This window comes from Streptopelia decaocto, assembly GCF_964273445.1.
Source record: "Streptopelia decaocto genome assembly, chromosome: Z".
Taxonomy (NCBI): Eukaryota; Metazoa; Chordata; class Aves; order Columbiformes; family Columbidae; genus Streptopelia; species Streptopelia decaocto.
In genome coordinates this window covers 55740152-55766842 of record NC_138657.1, presented here as the reverse complement: position 1 = coordinate 55766842, position 26691 = coordinate 55740152, and the positions used below count along the sequence as shown (strand labels likewise).

Here is a 26691-nt window from a genome sequence, read left to right as displayed (position 1 = left end):
AGTGAGGAGAGCAACACAATTATAATACTTCTGCTTTCAAAAGTTTTAAGTTCAACACAGCATTAGTAACAGTTGTGTTTCACAATCCTTATTGAGTACTGATATTACAAACCTACTTTTTTCCTTCAGTACATCAGGAAATGGTTCTAAAACCAGAAAATTGAAGGAAGTATGCTTTTAAGTTTTAAAGTTCTAGGAAGGCAACATTTGCATCTCTAGCAGTAACTAGAACTTATTCCCACCCTAGTATATTATTGACCCTGTGACATTATTCAGAAGACACTGAGTATTAATACTGTATATTTGATGTCACAACATTTATTCTTAACATTTTGTGGATAAAATGTAAGTTTAAATAGTATGAGATTCAATATACCTGACCTTAACACAAGGCTTTAATGTGCTGTTTGTACTGCCAAGTTTATAACATGATATATACACAAAAGTGACAGCACAATCCTAAATTAGATTCTAAGAGTACTGTAAGCTGTATATAGCACTTGCTACGTTTTTTGAGAATTAAAAAAAAAAAAATTAAAATAAATTAAATTCAAGTGTTTCTTCAGTTACACACTCTTCAATACCAGAAGCTTGGTTTGTAGGGTGTTTTTTTAATTGTTGTTTTGGTTGGGGGGGGTGTTTTATTTTGGGTGGGGGGTTTTGGGGTGTGCTTGGGGGGTTGGTTTTGTTTTAGTTTTTACCTGCTTGCTGCAGAAAGTTTTATAAAACTGGAGGGAAAAGCCTATAAAGAAGATTGACAGGACTCTTTATTTAAGCCACATTTACTGTCTTTGGGACAGTTGCTTAAGATGGTCCTCCAAGTTCACAAACACAGCTAAGACTGACCTCTCTTCCAGGTTCAGCCTGGACTGACTCAAGATTGTCTCCTGGATTGCAGATCCTGCTACCTAGGGATCTACCAGTGTCTGTACAAAGGCAATCAAGGTGTGATTGGCAACTCCAGACTGCCAAAATGAGTCAGGAGCAACCAGTTAACATCGTCACATAATATATTAGTACAGTTAGTATCACCCCATCACCATCACCCTGAAGTACAATACATCTACATGTATCTAGAAAAATAGTTTATTTTTCTCCTCGTCCCAGAAGCCTCCAAAAATTTTCCAGACCAATCAAGTGTTAAGATACACAAACAAAGCCTTTTTTGAGGGTCTTAAAAGACTCATCCCACAATTCATATACTAGAGGAAAACAGAAGCTCTTGATGTTCTGCTTTGTTACTCTACTAGACAATCAAGCTTCACTGCTTACAAACTCATTTCAGATAGAAAACCAGCAGCTACAGTGAAGTACACTCACCAGAGGAACAGTAAAATATTAATTCACAGCTTCTGCTGCTGAACATCTGTGGTTTCTATTAACTCCTTCAGCAAGAAAGCTAACTAACAGACAGGATGCAGGAACAACCTGCCACAGACTGGCTGGAGCAGACAGGTTTGGGAAGTACCCCTTAGGTACCAAGAGGGAATGGAGAAGTCACCATCTGTCCTTTCCCTCTAAGGAATTTGTGAATCTTGCCAACCAACTCAAAGCCAGGCAAAGGTAAGCAGTAGCAAGCTAAATGAGAAGAAAGAATTGGAACACGAATGGGAGCTGCAAAAGCTGAAGAGATCAGAGATTGTAGAGACTGCTCACTCGCATCCCATACCTGTCTATTTTACTGAGCCCTACTTGGCCAGTTCGAAAAAGGAAACAGCCATTTGGCAAGTCATTACCTTTGTAAGTACTAAAGTACCTTAAAGGCAATCCAGCAGCATTGACGTATACATTTGTATAATAAAAGTGAAATGCTAATTGCCAATACTAGTGATAGGTGGGCCACTTGCCTTTGATCTCTCTTCATTCATAGACACTAAAACCTCTGCTTTATGTAGCAAACTTATTTCTCTAGAACACTGAAACAAGCCACTGTCTCCCAGTAAAGAAACTACATGGTAAGAAGTTCTGTTCCCTTCTGGTCAGTGCAACTACGTTTAGGAAAAACAAAACAAAAAAACCCACATTTGTATCTTACTCAACAGTAGTTACATGCTTTAAGGAGAAGTTTGCTGTTTTGACACTCAAATGAAAAAACACCTTCACAGGCCAAACACGTTTGAGTTACTACTCTTTTAATATTGATTAAAACAGAATAGTACAAAGTTCTACACACAAGTACTTGGCATCAAACCTAGAAACACCTCCATAAACCCTTGGGAATGACTTACACAGAACTGCATTCACCCTCAGAAAACTGCAGTGAAGTAGGTCATACCAGCTTCTGTGTCTACCTTAAATTACATGCCAAAGACTGCCTGAATAAGGGGTTCTTACCAACAGACACAGAAAAATAGTACAGTTTCTAGTGCTAATACTTAACTAGCAATTTTTAATATAACTAGTGACTTCCAGCATATTTTAGAGATCTGCAAGGGCTACATAGTCTCACATAATATATGCCAACTCTTACATGCATCTTTTAAATCTGAATGAGATTTACTAAGCACACAACTGATTGTGATCCTAAGCTTAGTTTGACCACCAGTAGTACTAGAAGTGCAAACACAGTACAAATGTTGTCAAGGAAAAACTAAAGCTATTTATATCTGAAGAGGCCTCTTTTCAGCATGATACAGAGCAAACAAGATACTTAAATCAGAAAGATCCAGCTTATCAAGCTCAGATTAGAAAGTGAAACCTTACACTAATCAAAACCCACAGGCACTTTCTTAATTTAGACAACCAAGTATTGATTCATATTCATGCTAAAGCATATATGTATTTTAGCACATATTTTAATACTACTGTTACTGATTAACAATAAAGACTAAAGATTATCTTTCCCCATGTTAAAACATAGCAGACAAATGCAAAGAGTTGCAAACATCAGATCTGCATAAAACAGTACTGGGAAAAAATATGCAATGATACTTAGCCAGAACACAGAGTCCACAGCCAAAACACTTTCAGGATTCCAGAAACATAAGTATATTCTTGGTTTTATTATTCCAGGAGTTTGTTCAAATGTTTTGGGTTTTTTTTGTGTTCTGTTTCTTTTGTATGTGTGTGGGTTTTGTTTTATTGAACCCACCTACAAACTTACATATCCCAGCACTGCAGAGTTCCACAGCTTACTTAATCTTTGCATGGGAAAAAACAGAAATAAAAAACTACTTGAAATGTTTTACCTTCCAGTTTTATTATTAGAAGGAAATGGAAACAATTGTTGATTACCTAACTTCAGTACTTCCAAAGAATCCTTTAAAGACTTCCATCTTACATCCATCTCTTCAGCACACACCTATTTATTTCAGTCCCAGAGCTCTGATCTACTCAGGGATGCCACATACTAAAAGTATTTTATACTTTGAGTAGGGGGATGAGAAAGGAGGAAAGAACAAAAAGAAGTCTACAATATGCACAGCAGAGGCACACAATGGATTTTTACACTGGAATCGTTGTTTTCCTGGTATGAATTACAAAATAGTAAACAGAGATCAGTTTTTTTGACTGTATAACTGAGCATGAATCTCTAAAAATATTCAAAACCAACCTCAAGTTCTATTATTACACAGAACAGGTTCAATTCAGATCATATGATTTTGTATGCAACACTATGGTTGTCCTGTGTTAATTCTTTCTTGGTATTTCTACCTGTGTAATTATTTTATACAAACGACGACAGCTGATAATAAATTTGCCTCTAATAGTTACATCCAACTGATTGAGAAATTCACCTCTGGGTTACAGTTCGAGAGCCTACTGACCTCCTTCAACTTACAGCAAAACCCACTGCAATCAAACTCCCTCCTCCTAGTGGCTTATTTCCTGTAAGGTACATGTAGGTATATGACCCAAGATCATCAAAACCAACCTTTCAGGTGTAGGGTCCAATTTCCATAAGAAATCCAAAATGATTTACGGGGTCACTGCATCCATGACATCCACCTGTACAGGACAATGTCCTACTTCAATCTACCCTTCTTTGACCACTCACTAACTTTTTGTTTACACCTTCCTGTGCATAGAAAAGCTTCAGTTGAGAGTGGAAGCACCACAGGTGAGCTCACACGGAAGCTGTCACTTCAAGGCAAGCTTTGACCAAACAGGAGAGCCCTCTTACATCATTTTCTAAGAAGCAACAGGCACAACAGAAAAAGGGAACAAAACAGTAGCTGGGAATACAAACCTAGCAGCTCATCAGATAAGAGATGACAGACAAATCTTGCTTCCAATATGGAAGTCTGAGGCTTCAAAGCACTAGCTGCACTGGGAAGAACAAAATCCAAATCACTACTATGCTATTGCCCCCCATGTTATTCTCATAACAACAAAAATCTTTTTCCCTGTTTGAAGATAACTCTGCTTTTCAGCATCTCCCCAAAACAGAAAATTTTACTTCAGGACCATTTTAGTCATCATAACCAACTCAAAATTTCTCCTTTTCCCTCTTTGCATTTGAGAAATACTTTTTGACCCATGAGGAAGTTCAGCTGAAGACTCAGATCTATGCCCAATTTGAATTTTGACCCCACAGTGTCATGCCGAAAGCCACACCATTCTCTTTCACAAAGCACCTGAAGGTGTGCACTTTTGTTTAAAGACTCATTCCATTTGAAACTTGTACAAGTATCTTCCATATGAAAGAATAAGAAATACTACTTTTGGTGAGTTGAAGTGAAAGTCAAAAGTGTTTACCCCCACCACAATGTAATAGACAACGAAATCAGTATTTCCCCTCTCTTCCATTATAAGTTACAATTTTATTTTCTTCTCTAAAGAGTCAGTTTCTGGCCATTACTTCTGCTATCTTACCACACTAAAACTGAGATAATCTGTCGTGTTAGTGGGGGGGTTAGTGTCATCTTTAATTCAGTTATTCAGGTTGTTCTACTACAAGTCAGATCTTTGAGAAGTCAGTAACATTTAAGAATCTGGCAGACATGCTGCATATAATTTTTTTGTTTTCTACATTTTGTGAAAAACTCCCCTTTGTACACTGTCTTATTTCAAATTTAAGTTGATAGTCATATAGAAAGCGACCATTACAAGTCTTCAGACACACATCATGTATTTATTGGAACAGAGATAAAAGTCATACCTTACTAGCGGATATTCTGATTCTACAGAGCTTGTCACAGGAAAGGAAAGTCAATCCAATAATCAGTGTCTAGAATAGCTTAGAATAGTAAATAAGAGTGTTCTAAGCACAATTATGGAGGTTAGCAATACAAAGAAAAAAGAGCTGAACATGAAGCACACTAATTCAATCTCTCACACAACAGCTTGTCTACTTACTACCTGAAGTTCTGCTCATTTGAGGACTATCTGCTATACTGCCTATCTGTTACTGTGTACTTGCTCCTCTATCACCAACAGCCATTCAAAATACAAACTGCTGCTGGCACCTTTGAACAGCTGCTGTGCAGAGCTTGAGGACAGACCTGGTCCCCCACCACACCAATATGCAACATCTTCCTGCAGCTACTGAGGTGTCCATGCATGCTACTGGGAGATCCACAGGGGACACATGCTAGAAGAGCAAGTGAGCACAGAGGACAGCGAGCAAAACCTACACATGTATTTAAAAACCACACACACAAAGTTTTAGCTGAGAGGGTACATAGGTCTGGACAAAGACTGGCAAGGAGTTTCTTTAAAGCTCAGCTTTCAGGGAGCTCAAACAACTCTAACACCAGAAATTATTCTGAATGTACTTCAGCATTTCCAAGGGCATTCAAATGTTGTTTATAACAGTGATAAAACTCCAATGTGAGAGATGCTTCGTTTTGTTTCCCTGTTATCTTTTTGCAATTGAGTTGGCAGGTAAGTATTTAAGGTATGAAATGCCTAATAATGACACAACTGTGTAGAGTGAATATCTTAAAAGTCCTCCATATTTTTATATGGATAAATCCAGTTTTTATTTGTTTTCATTCTAAATCTGAACTGTTTTCCTTGCTATTCCACATGCAATTTTGAAGGCAGACTTCAAATTCTTCTCTTTGTTGGGATGTACAGACATTTTAGAAAAAATAAATAAAAGCTAATCAAAACTGAACATCACTGACTTTTTATTAAAAAAAAAAACACCACCAAAAAACAAAAACACAACACACACATAAATGAATACACAGTAACTTATGCATCCTTCTGTAGATTAATTGAATAGAAAAATATCCCAGTGTCTAGACAGGGCTCTAAGTTTAACACTCGTTAGAAGAAATTTATTCTAAGAGAAGCACACAAAAAATACAGTAGCAATACCAAACTCATTGTCCCAAGCAAAAAAACAAACAAAAACCCAGGTCCTACAGCCAAGCATATAAGGGTTAGTTGGACTCACCTTCCTTCATTGATTTTTGCTTTATCCCCTTGACAAGAAAAGTTCTCGATGTACCCGAGACTGCAGTTGATTCGCGCCCAGTCAGGCTGGCACACGGCGAGGAAGTGAGGGCGCAGTCTGCCGATGGAGTACTTGGCAATGTCCGTCAGCGACTGGCTGGCAGCTGCTCCAAAAATGAAGGTCCCAATGGCTTTGTAGATAGTGGCTATGTAGTTATTTCTGATAAACGAATTTGAGTGCAAATTATTATAAAAGACAGAGAGAGTCTCTCCTAGGATTATCTGAAAGAGAAATAAGGACAACAGTTAAAGAAGGATAATAGCTTAATAAGATAATACTCCATGGTTGTTAATACTCAGATATGTAGTTTCAGAAATTCTTTTTATAAACATAAGGCTGCAAATTTAAGTTTTCCAAGAGTCAGCAGTAACCATGCCCTAACTTTACACACTTATGTAGAAGAAAAAGCCTTTTACCTTACCCTGCTTCATTTTGAACTTAGTATTATTGATTTTCAGAATATTTATTAGAATAAAGATCTCATTATTTGACATGGTCCTAGCTAGAAATATCTTATCCAGTGTAACTTTTTTTTCCACATTCAGTCTTCTTCAGCTGAACTTCTGCTAAGCAAAATTCTTCTGTTTCGTCATAAAATCGTTGGGGTTCTTGTGAAGCCAAAGACTGTTCTGAAGGGTCCACAGTTCATTTCTGGATGTAAAATGTCAGTTATTTAAACAACGGAATTACCTGTTCCTCCAGAAAATTAAAATCTTTAGGGCCAAAAAAACCCATAACGAAAGTAGGGAGAGACAGACACAACTGAGGTCTTTCCAAGGATTTTCACCCTGCATGTTTGAAGTATATGCTTTAAGTGTGCATTAAGTGTTAACAGGAAAGCAGATTTAGTTTTGTTTTCCTGCAACTTTCTTTTGCAGAAAGTAAGAGCTTCCTTAAACCAAGGACAAAACTTCACCCCAGACAAGGCTGGATATGAACCAGATTATTCCATTTTGTGCAGAAAGCTCATACAGATGATCAGATGGGTGGGGGGCTGTATGCATTCATGGAGGGATCTTTAAAAATCCTGTAAAGATTGAACAGTGGTTCAATCTGTCACTTGAGAGTGACATGTCCAGGATCCCAGCAAAGCAGAGCTTTGGTGAAGGAAGCGGTTATCAGACATTCTGACACCTGGGCAGACAAAGTAGCTGTCAGCAGCTTTGCACATTAAGGCAAACAGACAATCCCATCAGATGGGTGACACTGAAGTTTTACACTCTGCACCTCACTGAAACATGGACTGAAGCAGAGAAACGGCCGAACATAGAGTAAAGCTAACAAAGTTTTCAGTCAAGTAGATGCTGGTAAGCTCTTATACAGAATCTACCTAACCTGGAGAATAATCTACTAATGAATCTAGTTGAGCAGAAACACCACAGCCATGACTGGTAAATAATTAATCCCTTTTAAAGAACATTGCTGCAAAACCTGCAAGAAGGTCACCTATCTCAGTTGAGGGGATAAAAAGTTAAGTCATGTCAATGCAGCTGCTTCACTGGATGCAGATAAAGGAGTATTCATCTTTGATAATCTGACTGACCACTGAATAAAGGACACCCACATTTGCTTTTATCATTTGACATAAAAGCAATCTTGGCAGAAAAGCCTTATTTCACAACTAAAAGATGGCTTCTGATGTTGCTAAGGTAAGTTTTTTTCAGTTAAATGTTCATACACACATATGGAGACTGGATAAATTCATCCATTGGATAAACTCATCCATTAAAAATTACTATATTCACTAAAGCCTTTTCTGACTTGGGAATTCCCTGAGCTGCAAACAGCTGGTAGCAAAGTACTGAGGGCAAAACATCAATCTTTGCCTATTCTGTTCTCTTCTTCCTCACTCGTGTGTTTTAACCACTGCTAGAAATCAGGTAACAAGCTAGATGGACTTAAGTCGTGACCAAATACTGCTGCTCTTGGGCAATATTGACTACTAGTGGTAGTTAGAAGGTTAAAAAAAAAAAAACAGTCCTATCTTAAAAGGCAGGATCTAAATTTTAGCACAAACCACTTGAAAGTTAATAGAATGGACAAAAAAAGTTCCACGTGCTCCAGAATTATTACTGTAAATTTTGGAAGCAGTTTTTTTCCAAGAAGACTCGGTAAATCACAGTTTTGATTCCCAGCCCCACATTTCTACTGTTGGGAAAAAAAAAAAAGCACCATCCAAGACCAAACATAAGCTACAAGTGGATCTTTATGTTGGAACCTAGATAAAAATCCATGCTGTCCTTACACAAGAAAGAGTTATATTGCAATAATATCCCTCTTGATTTTAACCCATTAACCAAGAGAAACAGCTGGCCAATACTGAGGTTTACATTTAGCTGCTCCTTTCCTAGCTTTGATTCCCAAAATATACTTGGATAAATATTTATACACCCAAAAATCTTATTTGGCATATAAGAGTTTAAACTCTGCTCAAAACATAGCTCTGATGAACTTGGATGTCATCCAACACAGAGCCATGAGAGGAGTCTGAAGCTTTTTAGCACATCTGGACAGGGACTTTGTTGGAACTAGAGCGCAGCCCTGTGAGACTTAGGACACAAAATAGTCTACTGATGAGGAGGTCCAGTTTCCTCTCCGCTCCTGCCTCAGAACTTATATGTATTCTTCCAGGACCCGTCTCACTTAGCCCGCCTCAAAGAAAGCTGCTGTTTTCTGCCAGGTTAAGGAATTTCACTAGCTTACCCTGCTTCGGACAAGCCACTAGAGGTAGCAAGGGACAGGGCAATAGTGAGACCTCACCTTTTGTCGATAGTAAGCTATTAGGTTAGCTCAGCTGATAGCATGTAATTAAATCTTAAGGATACCGAGTCACTATATGCTTGACCCAGTTCAGCTGAGCAAGGAGCTGTGGTCAAAGAGGGAGATGAAAGTAGTAGCTCACAAAACAGAATAGCTTGAGACAGTAATTTAAAATATGTTAATGTTATTCTTAATTGATATGGTAAGGGAAGAAGTTTTTATCTCTCAGACTACAAAATATGCCACCATAGTTATAAGGTATTCTTTCTCTGTTCTATAATTCTAGTTGTCTGACCTCAATTAAATAAAACCTTTTAATTATTCTTGCCAAAACACCATTTCTACCCCTTTAGCACCTGGTCTAAATACATTATTTAAAAGTTGGGAAATCTTACAGAATATAGTTTTATAAGACTGCATTAACAGCTTGCCCCTCCTCCCTCTTCCCCAGCCCCCATCGAAATCAAATGCAATGAAGAAAAGTTTAACTTACAACAATTATACTGAAAGGAATAATTATTCCTGCTAACAACTTATAAGAAATGGTGTCCTCTTTGTATGGATACCGGATGGATTCATCACTACAGAAAACTCCTCTCTGGAAGGGGATACGTCTTGAATTGAGAATTGCAAAAGGCAAGCCAGCTAGCAAAAAGGAATAAAAAATACATTACAAAAGCAACACAAACTGTGGTGATGATTATACCCCGACATGTCCAAAGAGAAGTGCATGAAGAGGAACAGGCATGCAGCGAGTTAGAGGGCGATGCGCTTCCTTCGGCCAGTGACCACCGCCTTGTCTGTGCAGCTCCCAGGAAGGACTGCTGAATGATGGAGAGCAGGGCAGGATTCCTCTCGCCTCTGCGTTTGTGGCATACTGAGTCCGGAAGCATGCCGAAACCATGACTGAGTAAACAGTTCAGTGACAATCACTGAGTTGCTCAGTCTGGAGCTACTGCCACGATTACCACTATTATCAACTAGTCCTTTTATTCCAATGAGCAAGAGTTGCCCCTTTATACCTTCTCTGGACAGCTTTGGACGTCAGAAAAGCATAAACTGCATTTCATGAAAGCAGAAAAGGGGTGCTTCTCAGGGAGTGCAAGTGCAGAGCGAGTTTTCAGGAAGAGATAAAGAAAAAAGGAAAAGTTACACATGCATGCAGTCCCATTGCTTCCACACACACCAGAACAATGTGGTCACTGCACAAACCCTACCACCTCAGGACATGGATATTAATTTCCCTCTCTTCCACAAAAGAGGAAGCCTCCTAAACACAACAGAACACAAGACTAAGGTGCACAATGCTTTGTGCTGTGTCACCTCAAGAGATCTGCAATGCTAACCAAAACTAGTCATTTGAGCAGCAAAGCTTTAAAAAGCTTTAAACCTTTAACTTAGGGATGTACAGCCCAGTGACATTAAAGTGCTTTAAAGCACTCAAAATCCAACAGTATTGCACATAAAATGCATACCAATTTAGAGTCAGACAACAAAAATCATCTGATGGGAGCCACTCCTTATCTACCAGTAGGAGATCAGAAGGATAAGAAACAGCCTCCCTCCTTCCTTTCCTCCTCTCCTGCCAGAGAAGGATGCTACTGTAATCTCAGTTCTCTCCTCAGGACCCCTGTGTCAAGGCATAGCCTGCCTCTTCCTTTCCATAGACACACAAGCTACCCCCAAATAAACGTCTATGAACAGAAGTAAACATGGGAAGAACAGAAGGGACAACAGGAGAAAAAATAAAGAACAAAAAAAGATACCAACCAAGCAATACAAGAACTGTTAGGGAAGACAAGAGAAACACTAAGTTACGCAGTCAGGATTTACAAAGAGAAAAAAAAGAGAAGAGATATGGGATCCTTTTCACCATCTTCCCCTTGAACCTCCTCCTCCAAACTAAGCCTGACTCCTGGATCCATTACAAAGGAGACATACTGTGGTTTCACCAAGCATGTTATGGATTTTGTTCTTCACACCATAAAGTGACTGCTTAACAAAATATGCTTCTGTTTGAAAACAGACACAGAAGAACAAATAACAACTTTAATGGTTCATAAAGTGAAAATTCCCTTGAAGTGACCTCTCACAAAGGACACAGCTTTGTTCCAGTTTTCATAGTGCCCATGTATTCCAGCTAAGCCTGCTGCAAAGAACCACATCTTCCATACTGTTACAGTTATAAAAATCAATAAATAGCATGCAAAATCTCCCTGCTAAACATGGCAGAAGAAACACTGTCAGTGTGAAGAGGGGTTGTTTCCAGTCCCATGCCAGCAGGCCTACCAGTGACCTAGCTTTGGAAGCTGTCCAAGCACACCAACAAAGCAGAAGGACAGCAGGACAGGCTAAGAGCCTCATCAAAACACTGAACCATTCAGACACCAGTCAGCAGAGCCCAGGAGCTGGAATCTGCAGTAAAGTGGAAAATACAGCCTTTCCTCCCAGGAAAAAAAAAAAATCCCTCTTCCTTTCCTCCTAATAGTAAGAACAGCAGGGTTTATGAAAAACCCTGCAGCCCAGCCCTCATTTCTACCCTCCCTTTGTGTTGTGACAGCATGTCACAATCTATCACCAGTTGTTTACTATTTAACTAATTGTGCAAGGGACAAGGCAGAAGCAGCATGCAGTCATGGTGAAGGAAGGTGGCTTGTCAACACAATGCCATGGTGTGTTTCCAACATCATTTATTCTATGAAACACATATGGAATGAAAACTTAGTATGTGTGCAGAGCAAAAGACAAACACCAAGATTCGAGCCTGTATATTTGAGAAAAGTATATTTTATAGATCTCCAGAACTGGAGAATGAGGCATAGTTTCTTCATTATTTACAGGTTTGCTTTTCTAGAGTAGCTAGTTTGGGTCATCACGGTAAAGAAGTTTCCCACAAAATAAAGTTCGGCCTAGAAAACCTTATCACAACCTCAGCACACTGCCACAAATACTAACAATGCTACTTAGGTGGTGTCACTGACATCACATCACCAGCTCTGCATCATCTTTTTCAAAGATCTGCTCAATGAATATGGCATCACGGTGGCTTACTCCTCATTTCCACCCACCCACACCAGAACATTGCAACTTCTCAAAGTGGGAGAGAAAGTTTTCAGAGTGCTGGGGTTATTCAGATGTTGGCAGGGGTAGCATGGTGGCTTTTTTTTAATGTAGTTACCTGCTGCTAAATCAGAAACTGAAAGCAATGTTATATTGATAATGGGAACGAAGTCTCTCACACAGTGATGAAATGTGCTTTTCCATTAAAAAAAAAAAAAGTTGCTTGAAATGTGTGCTCACCCTTTGGCAATATTGAAATTATGATGTAATTAGTCCGTAATTGCTTGTGGCTCCTCCCTGTACCAAGATCATGCAAACAAAATACTGAACAGCTCAAAGTTTGATTTTGTTTTGCTTTTTAAGCAAGTAAGAACCAGCCAAAGTTAGTGTCTTCTCTTTCCACCTCTTTTACTCTATTGCAAACCAAACCCACTTTGCTAATTAAGAACGAAAACCTCAGTAACAGCTTCCAGAAGTCATAACTAGCAAAACTTAGGTACGACAGCATGAGTCTTAGAAGTTCTAGATATCTACCTGGTTTGAAGTAACAACTAGTTGGAAGAGCTATGCCTTGAGATACAATACTGCTAAAAAAAGCTTACATATTAAACTCCATGAAGTGTTTCTTCAGTTACCTCCAACTGTATACCAGATTTTAAAAGTAATTCTGTCAGTCATTTCTTGTCTTATTGCTGCTCTCCACACCTTTCAGTGCTGAAAGGGGACCTGCTCTACAGAAGCTTGAGATAGAAGTTTGAATTTCTAAAAATCCAGATTACAGTAAAATCGATCAGATTCACACTGTTAAACTGAAGAAATCACAGAATTACAACATTTGTAATTTACCTTTGCTCAGTCCAAGGCAGTTATTAGCCTGAAAAAACATGCTAGGACTGGCTTTTCATATCTTTTCTGTCAAAGTACTCTCCAATGTTAATACCAACTCCCTTAGAACATGCTCCATACAGCAGGTTTAATTTAATTCTTTCAAGCACCCGCAGATCAGCTTCACAATTAGATGGCAGGAGAGGGGAGAAAAGGTGAAGTCAAATGAGATGGGCAGCTGCTCTACTGTTTCTGGCAAGTTAGGCCATTAGATTTCTCACCATACTTAGGGGGATTTTATTTCATTTTAAATGAATCAGTAAAGTTTGGTGGGGGGGATTTTAGCTTTGTTTTTTAAAAACAAACAATTTCTAAAATCAAATCCAAGTGATTTCAAATCTATAGCTTTAGTACTTTTTGCAGTACAAGTCTCTCTGCCGCAAAGACAATGCAGAGACATGGAAAAATACAGTTTGGCTTTTTCATTAGTACAAGCAGGACAAACAGGAAGAGGAACTGGCATAGGCATGATGGAAGCGGCAAAGCCTACAACAGCAGGGTTTTCCTTATATTTGTGATAGACACATTACTTTTTCACCCTGAAAGATACCATAATGTCAAAAGACGGCAGTAAGTTTTTGCATCACAGCAGCAATTTCTTATGTGTGAAACCTCCTGGCAGAGGAGTACTGGATAGGAACAAAACCAACAAATTACATTTGCCTTTATAATGGTACAACTATCATTAGTGTCAAGGTCTCTAGCTTCCTGGATACTACTAAAGAAAAAAATTTAATAGCAGTATGGGGGGGTGGAATACTTCCTTGCTAGAGGATTTACCCACATAAACGTATAAAGTAGTTTCTCAAGGAAAAGTAGCAAAGATTCACCAGCAAATCACTGGGAAAAGAAACCATGTTCATCTGCCAAAGTCACGTGGTGCCATAGTAAGTTAAAGGAAAGACTCTGCTTTTTCTACAAATATCTATTTTCTCCCTAATAAGCTACAATTCCTACGGGCAGCATTTGGCACATTGAAAAGGAGAATTAGTAAAAATTAGCCGGGCTCAGTTTTTCATGAAAGTAGAAGAAATTAGGGAGTTTTTAAATAATCCTTTTAAGTAAGGAGTGGAGATGACAGAGGGTCATTAAAGGCTCTCTATTGCATACTTCCCCTATGACAATACCAAAAAGCATCCCTGATGTATTCTTCCTCTTCGCAGCCAATTGTAACACAGTGGAGACAGTGGAGAACTTGCCCAAAGGGAAGATGACAACAGGTATGTTTGTCAGGAATTACAAGGTTGGGAAGAGGTTACCAGTAGGCTAATCTCAAGGACAAAGCCAATGAGCTAGTGTTATGCAGTGCACATGCCAGCATCACTAATTAATAACTACTGTACGTACTGCTGACAAAGCTGGTAATTCTTTGATACAGTAGATGATCACGGGCAGCCAGTTCTCCCTGCAAAACAACTATTAAAGACTGAAGCAAGAGAAGAGATGGAAATGCCTGCAGTAATGACTTCCAAGTCATGCACTTGCAGAAGTTGAACTCCCATGAGCTGGGACCTTGTCTGTTCAAAACATGAGGGGGAAAATAATGTCTGCTTCCTATGGTGACCTAGTGTGACCATTAGTCAAGTCTTTCCAAAGGCTTTGACACTTGACAATAATTTCTTCTGAAACAGCATTCAATTAGAATTTGCAAACCATGTTTGGTTATAATTCATCTGTCTTAAATGCAGATGGAGAAGAACTGCTCAGGCACATTCGTGATTATCTCAAGAACTAGATATGGGGGTTTGCACAGTTTAGCAGAATATAACAGCTGCAAATCAGCTAATTGCATAAGCAGTGGATATCGGAAAAGATCAATACTGATCCAACAACAAGAATTGAGCAGCCACAAATACAGTTGGCATTGAAGATATTCAATAAGATATTCTGATAAGAATAAATATTTTAAGCAACAGTACACTTGTCCAGTAGTCTGACTCACACAGTAAAATCGATTAGATTTCCTCACAAGCTGAAGTGATTTCTGACTGATTATGTTGGGTTTTTTCACATAAATATCCAGTATAACACAGGTCTAATTCTTTCCAAGTTTCTAATCTTGATTAAGTTTCTTCACTGTTACAGGGCATGCAGTTCTCTCCACAGAACTAAAATCTGATCATCACCACTCTGGTTGAAGAGAACATCACATTATACACCACCCTCACGTTAACCTTCCTGAAGGACATCACTTTACATTCACCCATGCTGTATTTCACTAGCCATGCTACTGTAATCTTTTGTATTTACTGGAGAGCCATACTTTGTACCTTCCTCCCCTTTGAAAGCCAAGAAGCACTTACACATACTGTCCACTCCTCACATTTTGATGAACGATTTATACATTTAAGGATTCTTCATCTTATCCCATGCCTACTTAGTTTCTTAAGGTTTTGGTGGAATAAGCATTTGAATGTACAGATCTAAGTAATGAGAAGTTTAAAATCCTGTCCTCAGCCTGAGTACTCCATCCTCCTGGTATATTAAAGGGATTAGGAAGAGAATATATGTGATCGACACCAGGAAACAGTGGATATGTTCCAGGCAAAACAGTAGTAAACACCTGTGCTTAAGCGGTGGGTAGCAACAGTCTTTTTCCACAGCTTAGAAACAAATTTAAATGATTTCACTATCTCTTCTCCCAGCATTTCAAGAAAAGCCACCACCAGTTTTGTGCTGTTATCTAATGCCAATTTCATGAGTGTTGTTTCAAACCAGAAGTGACACCTAGACTTTTTAAAAAGCAGCAGACCTAGAATTTTGAAGTTCTAAGTCTCCCTACACCAGAAATTAAGATCGAAAACACAAGTTAACATCTCCCCTGAATATGCTATAGAGATTTCACTACTAATTGCACCAGCAAAAACACTCACAGTATTAATTTGTACAACACTAGAAATCCTGCCTGGAAAAAGATGCATTTTGTGAAAGCTTGGTTAAAACTATTACTCCATGTAACTGCTCACATTCTGTGGGGCTTTGTTATGGTATCATACAGCTCTCTGCAGATCAAGTTAGGCCTTGGCTTCTCCCCAGTACGAGAACACCACTCTTTCCCACTTCTTTAAAGGAGCTTCAGAGTTCAGGAGGGCATCTAGCAAGAAATATGCTTATACCATCACTCCACAGCTCACCAAGATGAACTGCTACATTTTGTCATTCAGCTTTCTCCAGAAAAGATGGGTTAATACCATCTCTCTGCATGAGCATCTTATGGCTCAAGGCAGAACAGAAACAGGTACAATGGGGTGAGCCAGAGGAAGGGAAACAGAAGAGGCAGCACAAAAAGGAACTCTCCTGCTCTTTCCCTGTTGCTCACTTCTAGTTTCTGGAACAGTCCCTTCTTTTTCGCCATCCGCTTGTGTCTCTGCTCCAAGTCCTGGATAACATTAGTAACCAGGTATGAGACTTGAGACGGGGCTGAAATCTATGCTAAAGACTGCTTCTTTCACTTAAACAACAAGACTTAATATTTAACGTTGCAACTACCTCTCCCTACATTTCCCTCTATTCCATTTTACCCTTTCTTATACTCTACTAAATAATACCTTCAAAAACAACTCCAAGTCACTGCAACCGCTTGGCCTTCTCACAGTTACAGCCAAGCTTCACTTAGCATTTTACAAGTCCTTGTTTGGAGCTCCTTCCCTTGCCAGGCTGCCAACTGTTTTATTCAGTTTCATGCACTGTGTTCATTCTTCACTGTTTTAACCAATGCACCTGAAGGACTGACAAAAGTACAGTATCAAGGCCACAGACTTAATGAGCAAGCCACTGCAATCTAGTTATTTTCAGTGAACCGCATCTGCTCAGAGTGATTTGTACAACTACCAAATTGGAAGCGGTGCTCTGCAGATCTTGCCTCCCCTGACTTCAAACCAAGAACACCTGCTGCAGTGGGGCCGAAGCTGGATGCAGCAACCAACATTTCACATCGTGTCCCCAGCAGTGCTGATCTCACCCAGGAATTACTCATCAATTCAAGCAAAGTGCATCACCCTGCACATTAACCCATTACATAGTAAATAACAACCTATAGTTAATGTTGGCCTTAAACAGAGGTTGAACAAATCAGCAGTTTACTTGTCAAAATAAGCTTGGCTTCAGAGATTACACTCATCTGTAGTAGTACCAGAAGAACAGTTAGTATCAAGCAGAACTCAGACCAGATTATAAAATTCAACAGCACTGCCCAAAAATGTTTCCAGTATCATGAATACGCCAAAAACCCATGAAGATAAAACTTAACCCTTATTTTCAAAAAGTTAACCAGATAACAGAAAAACTCTCATTCAGACCATCATAAAATTAACACTAGTAACCAGAAACCTGAAAGATAAAGGATGCAAAAGTCCACTACAGTGTCAAACGGCAAGTTTAATTTCAATTAGTTGCAAAACTACCAACAGTGGGCAATGAAAGCTTTGCCACTGCTGCAAAAAATGAAGTGCATATCTACCAATCTAAGAGTCTTCAATAGGCTTCGTGACAGTCCCCTGCTTTTTTCAGTCTTTACCACAGCAGCAGCTACAATTGTCCCTTGAGAAACATATAAATTCACCCAGTAAGTGCTTCTGCTGTTAATCAAATAGGTGCTTTCAATAAGAGTTTCTCTGCAAAATATATCCCTTTCACAAGCACAGCATAAAAGAAGGTAAGCTTCTTTTACCAGAAATCAACAGATTGCATTCAAAGTATGATTGCACTAATCTGTGGGAAGACAAATTTAACAGTCATAGCATTGACACACATGGTAGAACAAGATACTTCTGAAAACATTAAGCCTAATGCCTAAGAGGCTGGCACAGGAGCAAAGCTATTTAGGTTCCTTTTGGGAAGGCACCATGATGACATTAAGTCTGGTTTGGCAAAAGCTAAAGACTTTGTTTTGGTTTTGTTTTTTGAAGTAGAAGACAACATGACCTGACCACCTAGATATCTTTTGGATGTGTTCAAGGAGGAGAATTTAAATCCTACAAAGCCCATAACATTCATTTATCTCAAAGAAGTCACAAAGAGCAAAGCTCATCCCAGAAAAGTGACTTTTTAAAAAGTCCATTTACTACTCAACACTTCCCTTGTCAGAAACATCAGCATTTGTGCTACTGGTTTTAGTGACAACAATCCATAGAATAGAATTAGAGAATCATAGAACCATTTCAGTTGGAAGAGACCCTCAGGATCTAGTCCAACCATAACCTAACTCTAGAACTAAATCATGTCCCTAAGAACCTCGTCTAAATGCCTTTTAAACATCTCCAGGGATGGTGACCCCATCACTTCACTGGGCAGCCTATTCCAATGCCTGACAACCCTTTCTGTGAATAATTTTTTACTAATACACAATCTAAACCTGCCCTGGCACAACTTGAGGCCATTTCCTCTTGTCCTATCACTTGCTACTTGAGAGAAGAGACCAACACCCTCCATGCTACAACTTCCTTTCAGGTAGTTGTAGGCAGTGATAAGTTCTCCCCTCAGCCTCCTTTTCTCCAGGCTAAACAGCCCCAGTTCCCTCAGCTGCTCCTCATCAGACTGGTGCTCCAGGCCCCTCAGCAGCTTCGTCACCTCCTCTGCACTCTCTCCAGCACCTCAATGTCTTTCTTACTCTGAGGGGCCCAAAACTGAACACAGGACTCAAGGTGGGGCCTCACCAGTGCCGAGCACAGTGGCACAATCAATTCACTAGTCCTGCTGGCCACACTATTCCTGATACAAGCCAGGATGCTGTTGGCCTTCTTGGCCACCTGGGCACACTGCTGGCTCATGTTCAGCCACTGTCAATCAACACCCCCAGATCCCTCTCTGCCAGGCAGCTTTCCAGCCACTCTTCCAAGCCTGTAGCACTGCCTGGGGCTGTTGGGACCTAAGTGCAGAATTCAGAACTTGGCCTTGTTGGACCTCATACAATTGGCCTTGGCCCAATGAATCAATGAGTCCAGATCCCTCTGTATGGGCTTCCTACCGTCCCACAGATCAACACTCCCACCCAACTTGGTGTCATCTGCAAACTTACTGAGGGAGCACTCAATTCCCTCATCCAGATCATTGATAAAGAGATTAAACAGAACTGGCCCCAATACTGAGCCCTGGGGAACACCACTCATGACCAGCCGCCAACTGGATTTGGCTCTGTTCACCACAATTCTTTGGGTCCAGCCATCCAGCCAGTTCTTTATCCATTGCAGAGCACACCCATCCAGGCCATGAGCTGCAGCTTCTCCAGGAGAATGCTGTGGGATACGGTGTCAAAGGCTTTGCTGAAGTCTAAGTACACAACAGCCACTGCCTTTCACTCATCTACTAGGTGGGTCACCTTGTCATAGGAAATCAGGTTGGTCAAACAGTACCTGCCTTTCATAAAACCATGCTGACTGGGCCTTATCACATGGTCTTCTTTTATGTGCCATGTGATAGCACTCAGTATGATCTGAGCTGAGTTGTGGCAAACTACTTTGTTTCCCAGAAACTCAGTGTGGCACTTGGGCCAAGTTACATGAACTGGACTCCTGTCCTCTCACAGATCAGTCCACCATATAGAAACTTACCAGTGGGTTGTTCCCCTTCAGCTCCTGAACAGAGTAGCCAGACAAAGCTTCAGCAGGGAACCATGGAAACCCTGCTCAGAACCTGCAAAGGGAGCAGGTGAAAACCAGCAACAACTCAGTTGCTCCATTCTGCTCCCTTGGTGAAAAGGATGCTTCAGAGAGGCCTCCTTTGCTCTGTGCTTCTCCTTCCCTAGTCACACCTACCCTTAGATCTAAGAGATGCTGTTTGAGTGCCACTGACTGTAGCAAGTGTAAGAAGCAAGATTACTGAAGAGAGAAAAATGGTTTGGATCTGAAGACACAAGAGAAGACCAACTGGACAGGATATATGCAAACAAGTATGGTTGGACTATGCTGCAAGAGAAAGACACTGACATTATTTTGTCATTTATACTTCAAAGAGCTGATATCATACAGACAGCTACACAGCAAAAATGCCAGAGCAAGTACATCTTCTGAAGAGATTCCTTTCAAAATATTACTAGAGTTGCAATATATAGACACCATGCCCTAATGAGAATTACTTTCTAGACATCTCTAAAAAGACTTGAGAATGCAGAAGTATCAGAAAGATCTTCTGGGGATCTTGAAATGTCTATCATCATGGATGTATGAAGTTCCAGACACCAGCCTAGACATCTAAAGAAATTAATTTTTCAAGAGCACTAGTGAGGTTTGTTTGTCCCCAAGTCTCCAAATGTTCTAATAAAAAAATTGCACTTCCCATCCAGACACAGAAGACAACTTGGAAAACTGAGAAGTATTGTATGATGAAGTGGCAGTTGGAAGAGAATAAACATGAGCTTCTTTCCCAGACATTTTACTTCCTGATAAAATGTGGTAATGGGAGCAGAAAAGGTTCAGAGCTATAAATGGTACTGTGAATTTGAAGTGCATTTTTTTTACTACATTTTTCCTCCTTTTTTTTTTTTTTTTTAAGAAGATCCCTGAGAGTTTCTAGCACCCTTCACATACATCTTGTAAGCTTCATACAATACTTTGAAGAAATCAATACGCACAAAGACATTTTAACAATGTAATTACTTATCACTGCAGGTTTTGTGTTTCTTTCCTTTGGAGTTGTTTTATACTCCACTACGGGCCTGAACCAAACAAGACCATTTATTATTATACAGAAAGATGTTCAGGCCACCTCCTAACACACTCTGAAGACAAGCAAGCTGTTAGTGCAGCAAAGGGCACACGCATTATGTTTTGAGCATTTCTGCTTAGATTTCACAAGGCTTTAAGAACTAAGGACTACATAACTGTATCAACAATAACATTGCAGATATTATTCTTTTTGCTTCCCTTAGTTTTTTGCCACAAGTTCTTTTTATTTTGTGAGGTGATAAAGCTGAGGTCTAAGTCCAACTAAGGAAGAAGTATCCTATTTAAGGTCATCTGTGATGAGAGAAGTGTGCATGAAAGTGCATCTATCAACCTTTATTTGTATTAACCCCCAAATTTTATAATCAATTATTTCACTGAGAAGCCTGTTCCTTTCAAAAAGGCCTCATGTCAGGATAACACTTCTGACTAGCTGTGGGATAGTTAGTGTCACTGTCCAATAAGATTTCACAAGCCAGCTGTGTCCCTGCTGAGGATATTGACTCTGGAACATACTACTTCTCAAGCCTCCAATGAGTCAGTCCAAAACAAAAAAAAAAACAGTCTGAATGTCACAATCTCATGTCTCCAGACTGATCAGCTTTCTCCATCCATTTTGAGTAAAGGTAAGCTGGAGCTAGAAGGCATTCAACTGGAACTCATTTTTAACTCAGCAAGTTGTAAAACCCGGATTGATCCTCCCTAGCTCTACAGGTCTAAGTTTTCAGTAGTCAAAAATGATTTTTCACCTCTTGCATGAGGCTAAAGAACTAACCGCCTAAACCTAAAAGGGATACTAAGAAAACCAGTTAGGTTAACATGCTAACTACACAGAGCAGCAACATACACACTACAGTGACTACACTTTCTTACTAGATTCTAGAAAACCTGTGTTGCTTTAAGGTATGTAAAATGTTCAGACTGCAGAAAACTGACCTGGATTGCCTGTACAGTTGTTACAGAATTAGAAGTGCTTTAAATTTTTTTTTTGTAAACCCCTCTAAGCATGGACATCATAAGTGATTGTTACAATTATATACTCCAATCCCCTGCACAAAGACAGGCAACAAAAATTCACAGTGTGAATCCTACCAGAGTATCATAGAAGAAAAATACCAGACGAGACTGGAATCACTGCCAAGTCTAATCCTAAATTACAATTTTAGATACCTTGGCAGTTAAAGTTACAATAGCTGTCCATACCACTCCTTAGATTTTTATACATTTAAGTAAATTGACTTTAAGTCAGATGTTTCTCCACTTCTTTAGAGCCAGAAAAAAAAGCATTCTCAATTGACTTTCTATTACAGAAACACCTTACTCAAATCTAAAGACAAAGAAAAAAAACACCAAGCAATTCAACAGATACCTAACTGCAACTGAAATGCTTCTTTAGAAGTCCAAATTGCAGAGAACTGTAATTGCTAGTTTGCCTGTGCACAGATTAGTAAAGGTACACATGAATCCTACTGGAAAAGAAATTTTCCTGAAGTTGTGCTGAAGATATACGTCAGTACAATATATGTCAAAATTACAAACTTCAGACTATTTTCCTCAGAAATTAAACTACACCAATGATAACAGTTGTGTCTATCTTCTATTCGCTGCACAGGACTAATGAAAGCTTTAATAAATAAGCATTTAAGGCAAAACTAGCGTAATGCATATAGAGGTTCCACAGATTTCTGTTTACTCATTTAAAATGACTGCTTCCATCCTTAAAGCAGGTTAAGAAATATTTCTTACTAATTTAGCATAAACATTTATCAGAAGACCAAAGGTTATGACCATCTCTAATACAGTTTGGTCAGCTACTGCAGGTATAAACAAGATGTAATTTTAGGTTCAAGACTATTATGAACAGTTAAATTTTAGTTCTCTAAGCCAGCACAAACCTTACTAAGAACCTGGATACGACCACGCTTAAAATATTTCAGAAAAACTACTGAAGAGTTAAATTGTTATTCGTAAAAATCATGTGGGTTTGAAAACACTGAGCCTCTTTTCTACAAGAACTAGGTTTTCAGCTGCTGTATCCCATTTTCAAGGGTTTAAAGAGTCATCACATTTTTTTAACCTAAGAAAAGCCACTGACTCCAAATTAGATTCCTGTAGAAAGTATACAGAAGCAACAGTTACTACTTACAGGTTTGTGCACTGAACTACAGTGCAAGTTTTTACATTACAAGTGTTTAAGTTATCAGACTCTGCAAAACAGGTGTATTTATTCCATAGTGTTTTGAAAGCCTGTAGTATTTTTTCTTCCTAATGATAAAAGCCTAGACTAACTAATAAAGTTTAACTCCTAATCTCCATTTTTTCTGCTCCTAAACGAAATGAGATTAGAGATACTAGCAGTTAGAAATTAGTTGCAGATTTTCTGTGTAAACAGAAAATAGCAACGGCACCTTTCACATGCATATAACTATACATACATGGGATTCTTGCCTATATAGACTGTCGTCTCTAACTCAGTCATGGTGCTGAACTCTCAGAAGACATACATTTTACTCCCATCACCAAAGCTCCCTATATATTAGCTACTTACAGAGAAAATGGGCAGGGTGAACCCCACTGTGTAGAGGACAGTGGATGTGATGGTACTGTCATGGAACGGGTACTTGATGTTGTCATCATTACAGAAAAAGCCTCTCTGATACGGTTTTATTTTGGCCAAGTTTAGAACACCGAGGGGCAAGCCAGCTGTTGGGGGAAGGAAAACAAAAAACAAACACAAGATATACATGTGGTTAAATTTAAAAAAACAAAAACAAAGCAAACTACATTTTAAAACATGCGTGGAGGAAGGTACCAAACATGCAAAACTCAAATTTTCTAAGGATCATGCAATGCACACACTTACCAAATCATTTTAATACAAATTTAGCTCTTCTAGAAGTTTGCTTCAGAAGGACTCTGAGGTTGCCCACCAGATACAGAAGTTAAGGAACTATGGAATTTCAAGTCCTTTCATCATTAAGGTAAGTTGCCACACGCTGAACCAAGATTATGCTTAAGAAAAGCATTTGCCACTCACATGACTGAAGAGTTATTGAGGGTGGGCTGCTTTTTGTTCCCCCCTCCTTCACCACCTCCCCACAACATTAGCTTGTACCTGAATTACCAGCCCTGTTCTATACACTATAATCTGGTCAGTGTTTACAGAGAACAATACAAAAATACACACAGATTTTTGCCGTAGATTTGGAGTTAAAGATTCCATGCAAATAGCTTTCATGCAGGTGAGGGGAACAAGAGAAGTGTAGAGACACCAATGGGAAATAAAGACACTCTGAATGGACTACATCTCAAGGTAACGAGATTTCTACTTTAAGAGTTGCATTTACACAGCTTCTTTACACTTTGGAAGATTTCTGCATGAAAATAACTAGGTTACTAACGCAGAAACCAAGACTTGGGTATAAATGATAGCTCTCTGAACTTACACTGTGTGATATATTACCCACTCCCTCTCTTACAAGTTCACTTCCACTATACTGGCAGTCATGCCAAAGAGGCCATCAAGACCTCTGACAATTACATTCAGGTCTGTAACATTTCTGAAAAGAAGAATTAGCTAGGGAATAGACATTTGCAGGAGCAATGATCTCAGGAAACCCAAGTTTGTCATTTTACTCTACTTTCTCATTCCCCACTCTGCTTTAGTCCCTTGAATAGATCAGTGGATAAATTATGCAATGCTATGTAATAATTGCAAAATCCCCAAACAAAACAAATAAGTAGATTTTTGTTTGAAACAAATTAAAATGGGCGACTAAACTCTGTATTTTCCCCAACATCCATGTAACATGCAATTCTTCATATAGACACTCTATAGGTAAACTAGACCGTAAGTGCAATTATCGAAGCAGAAAAGACTACTGACAATGTAAACAAACTTCTGTACTGAAAACAAAGAACTTTTCAAAGAAATTAACATGATAAGAGGTTGCTTTGATGTCTGGTGACACTTGTTAAGATGAGTATCAGATAAGGTTATTTAAAACCCCTTTAAGTGATTTATTTCTATGTACTTCACAGAAAGGCATCAAGAACAAAACAGTAGGAACAGAGTGATAAATCCTGGACCCTTGTTTGCACTGCTAAGTCACAGTGCAAAAGCACATGAAGTGCATACTGAAACTGTGTTTGCTAATATCGCAACTCTGCTCCTAAGAAAACTGGTACAGTCACAGAAGGCAGTCTGGCAGGAATTTAAAGCCTCCTGTGCAGCAGAGAGGATTTTTTTTTCCCCCACAAAACATCTGAAATCCTAAACACTGTCCACACTTGGTCTTCACAACCAGGGATGATGATAGAGCAAAGCACTTCAGCAGATGCTTAGCATCCCGTATAGCAAAACTGAACAAAAACGCAAATGTCATTATGCTTGTTGAACTTCAGTCACAAAACTTTTTCATGAGGTAGGATGATATACCTTGGAATTATCTGCATCTCAATGGTTTCTCTCCCTCCTCTACTTTAGGGACTAAGAAAAGAGACAGAACTTGGCAGCAAGCAGAAACAGCTGAAACAGAACTGCAGCCCTTCCAACACCAGGGTGGCCACACCGAACTCAAAGTCAACTTGGATCAAAGGACATTGCTGCATGTTTGCATGTCAAGCCAGTTTTCAGCTCCACTCAAGGCCATGGCAAGACTCCACTAACATAAGTCAGAGCCCATGTTTCCTGTCCTTATCTGCACTATTGCATACCCAGCGTCAGGATGATGGAGTGGCAAAGCCATTACCTATTTGATACAATCCTATCTTCTCAAACAGGTCACCAGATTTTCACGTGCAGGAATCACACCCTCACAGTTAATTTAAGCAGCAGCTTGTGTTTTGCTGGCTAGTCAGACATAAATACCTCTGTTTTCCAATAAAAGCTACTCAAAACATAAAATTGTGTCATTCAATTACATTTTCAGCCTTAGCCAATACTGCTCAATTTTTACAGAAAGATTCTGAGGTATTTTTCTTTAGTTCTGTATCTGGGTTTAACTCCATTAGTACAGGCTACTTTATTTTTGCTGGGTGCTGAAATACGTTCTCTAAATGCTCCAGTTCGGAAACTAAAATACATTCCAGCAATTCACTTCCAAATATGACAGTTCTTAGCTCAAAAATTCCAAATTTCTTGTCACCAAAGTACACAGGTTTATGGCCAAAGGTCATGCTTTTTTTTTCAAGGAATATTTCTTTAGGAACTAGAAAAGAGCCATTACATGAATGCACATGAAAAAGAGTAAGTACTCTAAGTTTGTCAAGCAGGGTTTTAAGCCTACCAGCAAAACAAACAGTTTGAATACAAAGGGATGTTTTTTTGTTGTGCAACTGCAGCAGGAGGGTATTACTCAACCTAGTTAAGGAAGAAACTGAAGGGCTTTTTCTTTTTTTAATTAGGAACAATTCCATACAGTAAGTGTTATGCATTCAATTTTCAATAAAAAGGAAGGGAACTCAAGATTTAAATTAAGCTTTCTTTTCTTCCCCTTAAATAGTCTTCCTTATGTAAAATTTGTTTATAAAAAGTAGTTTGTGAGAACTTTTACACAACTAGCAGTTATCCAAATTTTTCTGGTGCCTATACATTTACATATTTCTTGGTATATTTTTGTTCCTTTCTACATCTGTTTTATCAAAAGAAAAGGATCTACCTTTTTGTTAAACAAGATTGACTACATTATGCAGTACTTGGAAAGTACTTTAAAAGTGTGTAATTTAGACTTGGAATTAAGAAACATTTTTACTTTTAGTCATGGGATTCTGGGAAGACGAAAAGCAGCAAATAAATAAAGGGGTCAGGTGAGGACAATTTCACCAAAGTGAAAGCAAAAATCATTCATATAGTCCAGAGAACGAGAAATTGGATATTGGTTACACATCTCACACTAATTGCCAATTTCCATTCTTTACATT

The 26691-nt window shown here is 39.0% G+C and overlaps 1 protein-coding gene across 2 annotated transcripts in view; it reads right to left on the bottom strand.

Annotated features, from left to right (window-relative positions):
• Positions 1-26691, bottom strand: part of PLPP1 (phospholipid phosphatase 1) — a 67210-nt gene that overhangs the window by 27450 nt on the left and 13069 nt on the right. Inside the window, exons 2-3 of one of the 2 annotated variants that reach the window (XM_082075623.1) lie at positions 9660-9811; positions 6347-6627 (exon numbers count right to left, since the gene is read on the bottom strand). In XM_082075623.1, the coding sequence (XP_081931749.1) occupies positions 6347-6627; positions 9660-9811 (433 nt within the window). Of the gene's footprint in view, positions 1-6346; positions 6628-9659; positions 9812-23317; positions 23473-26691 lie in introns of both variants that reach the window. The other variant, XM_082075622.1, reaches the window with a different exon arrangement.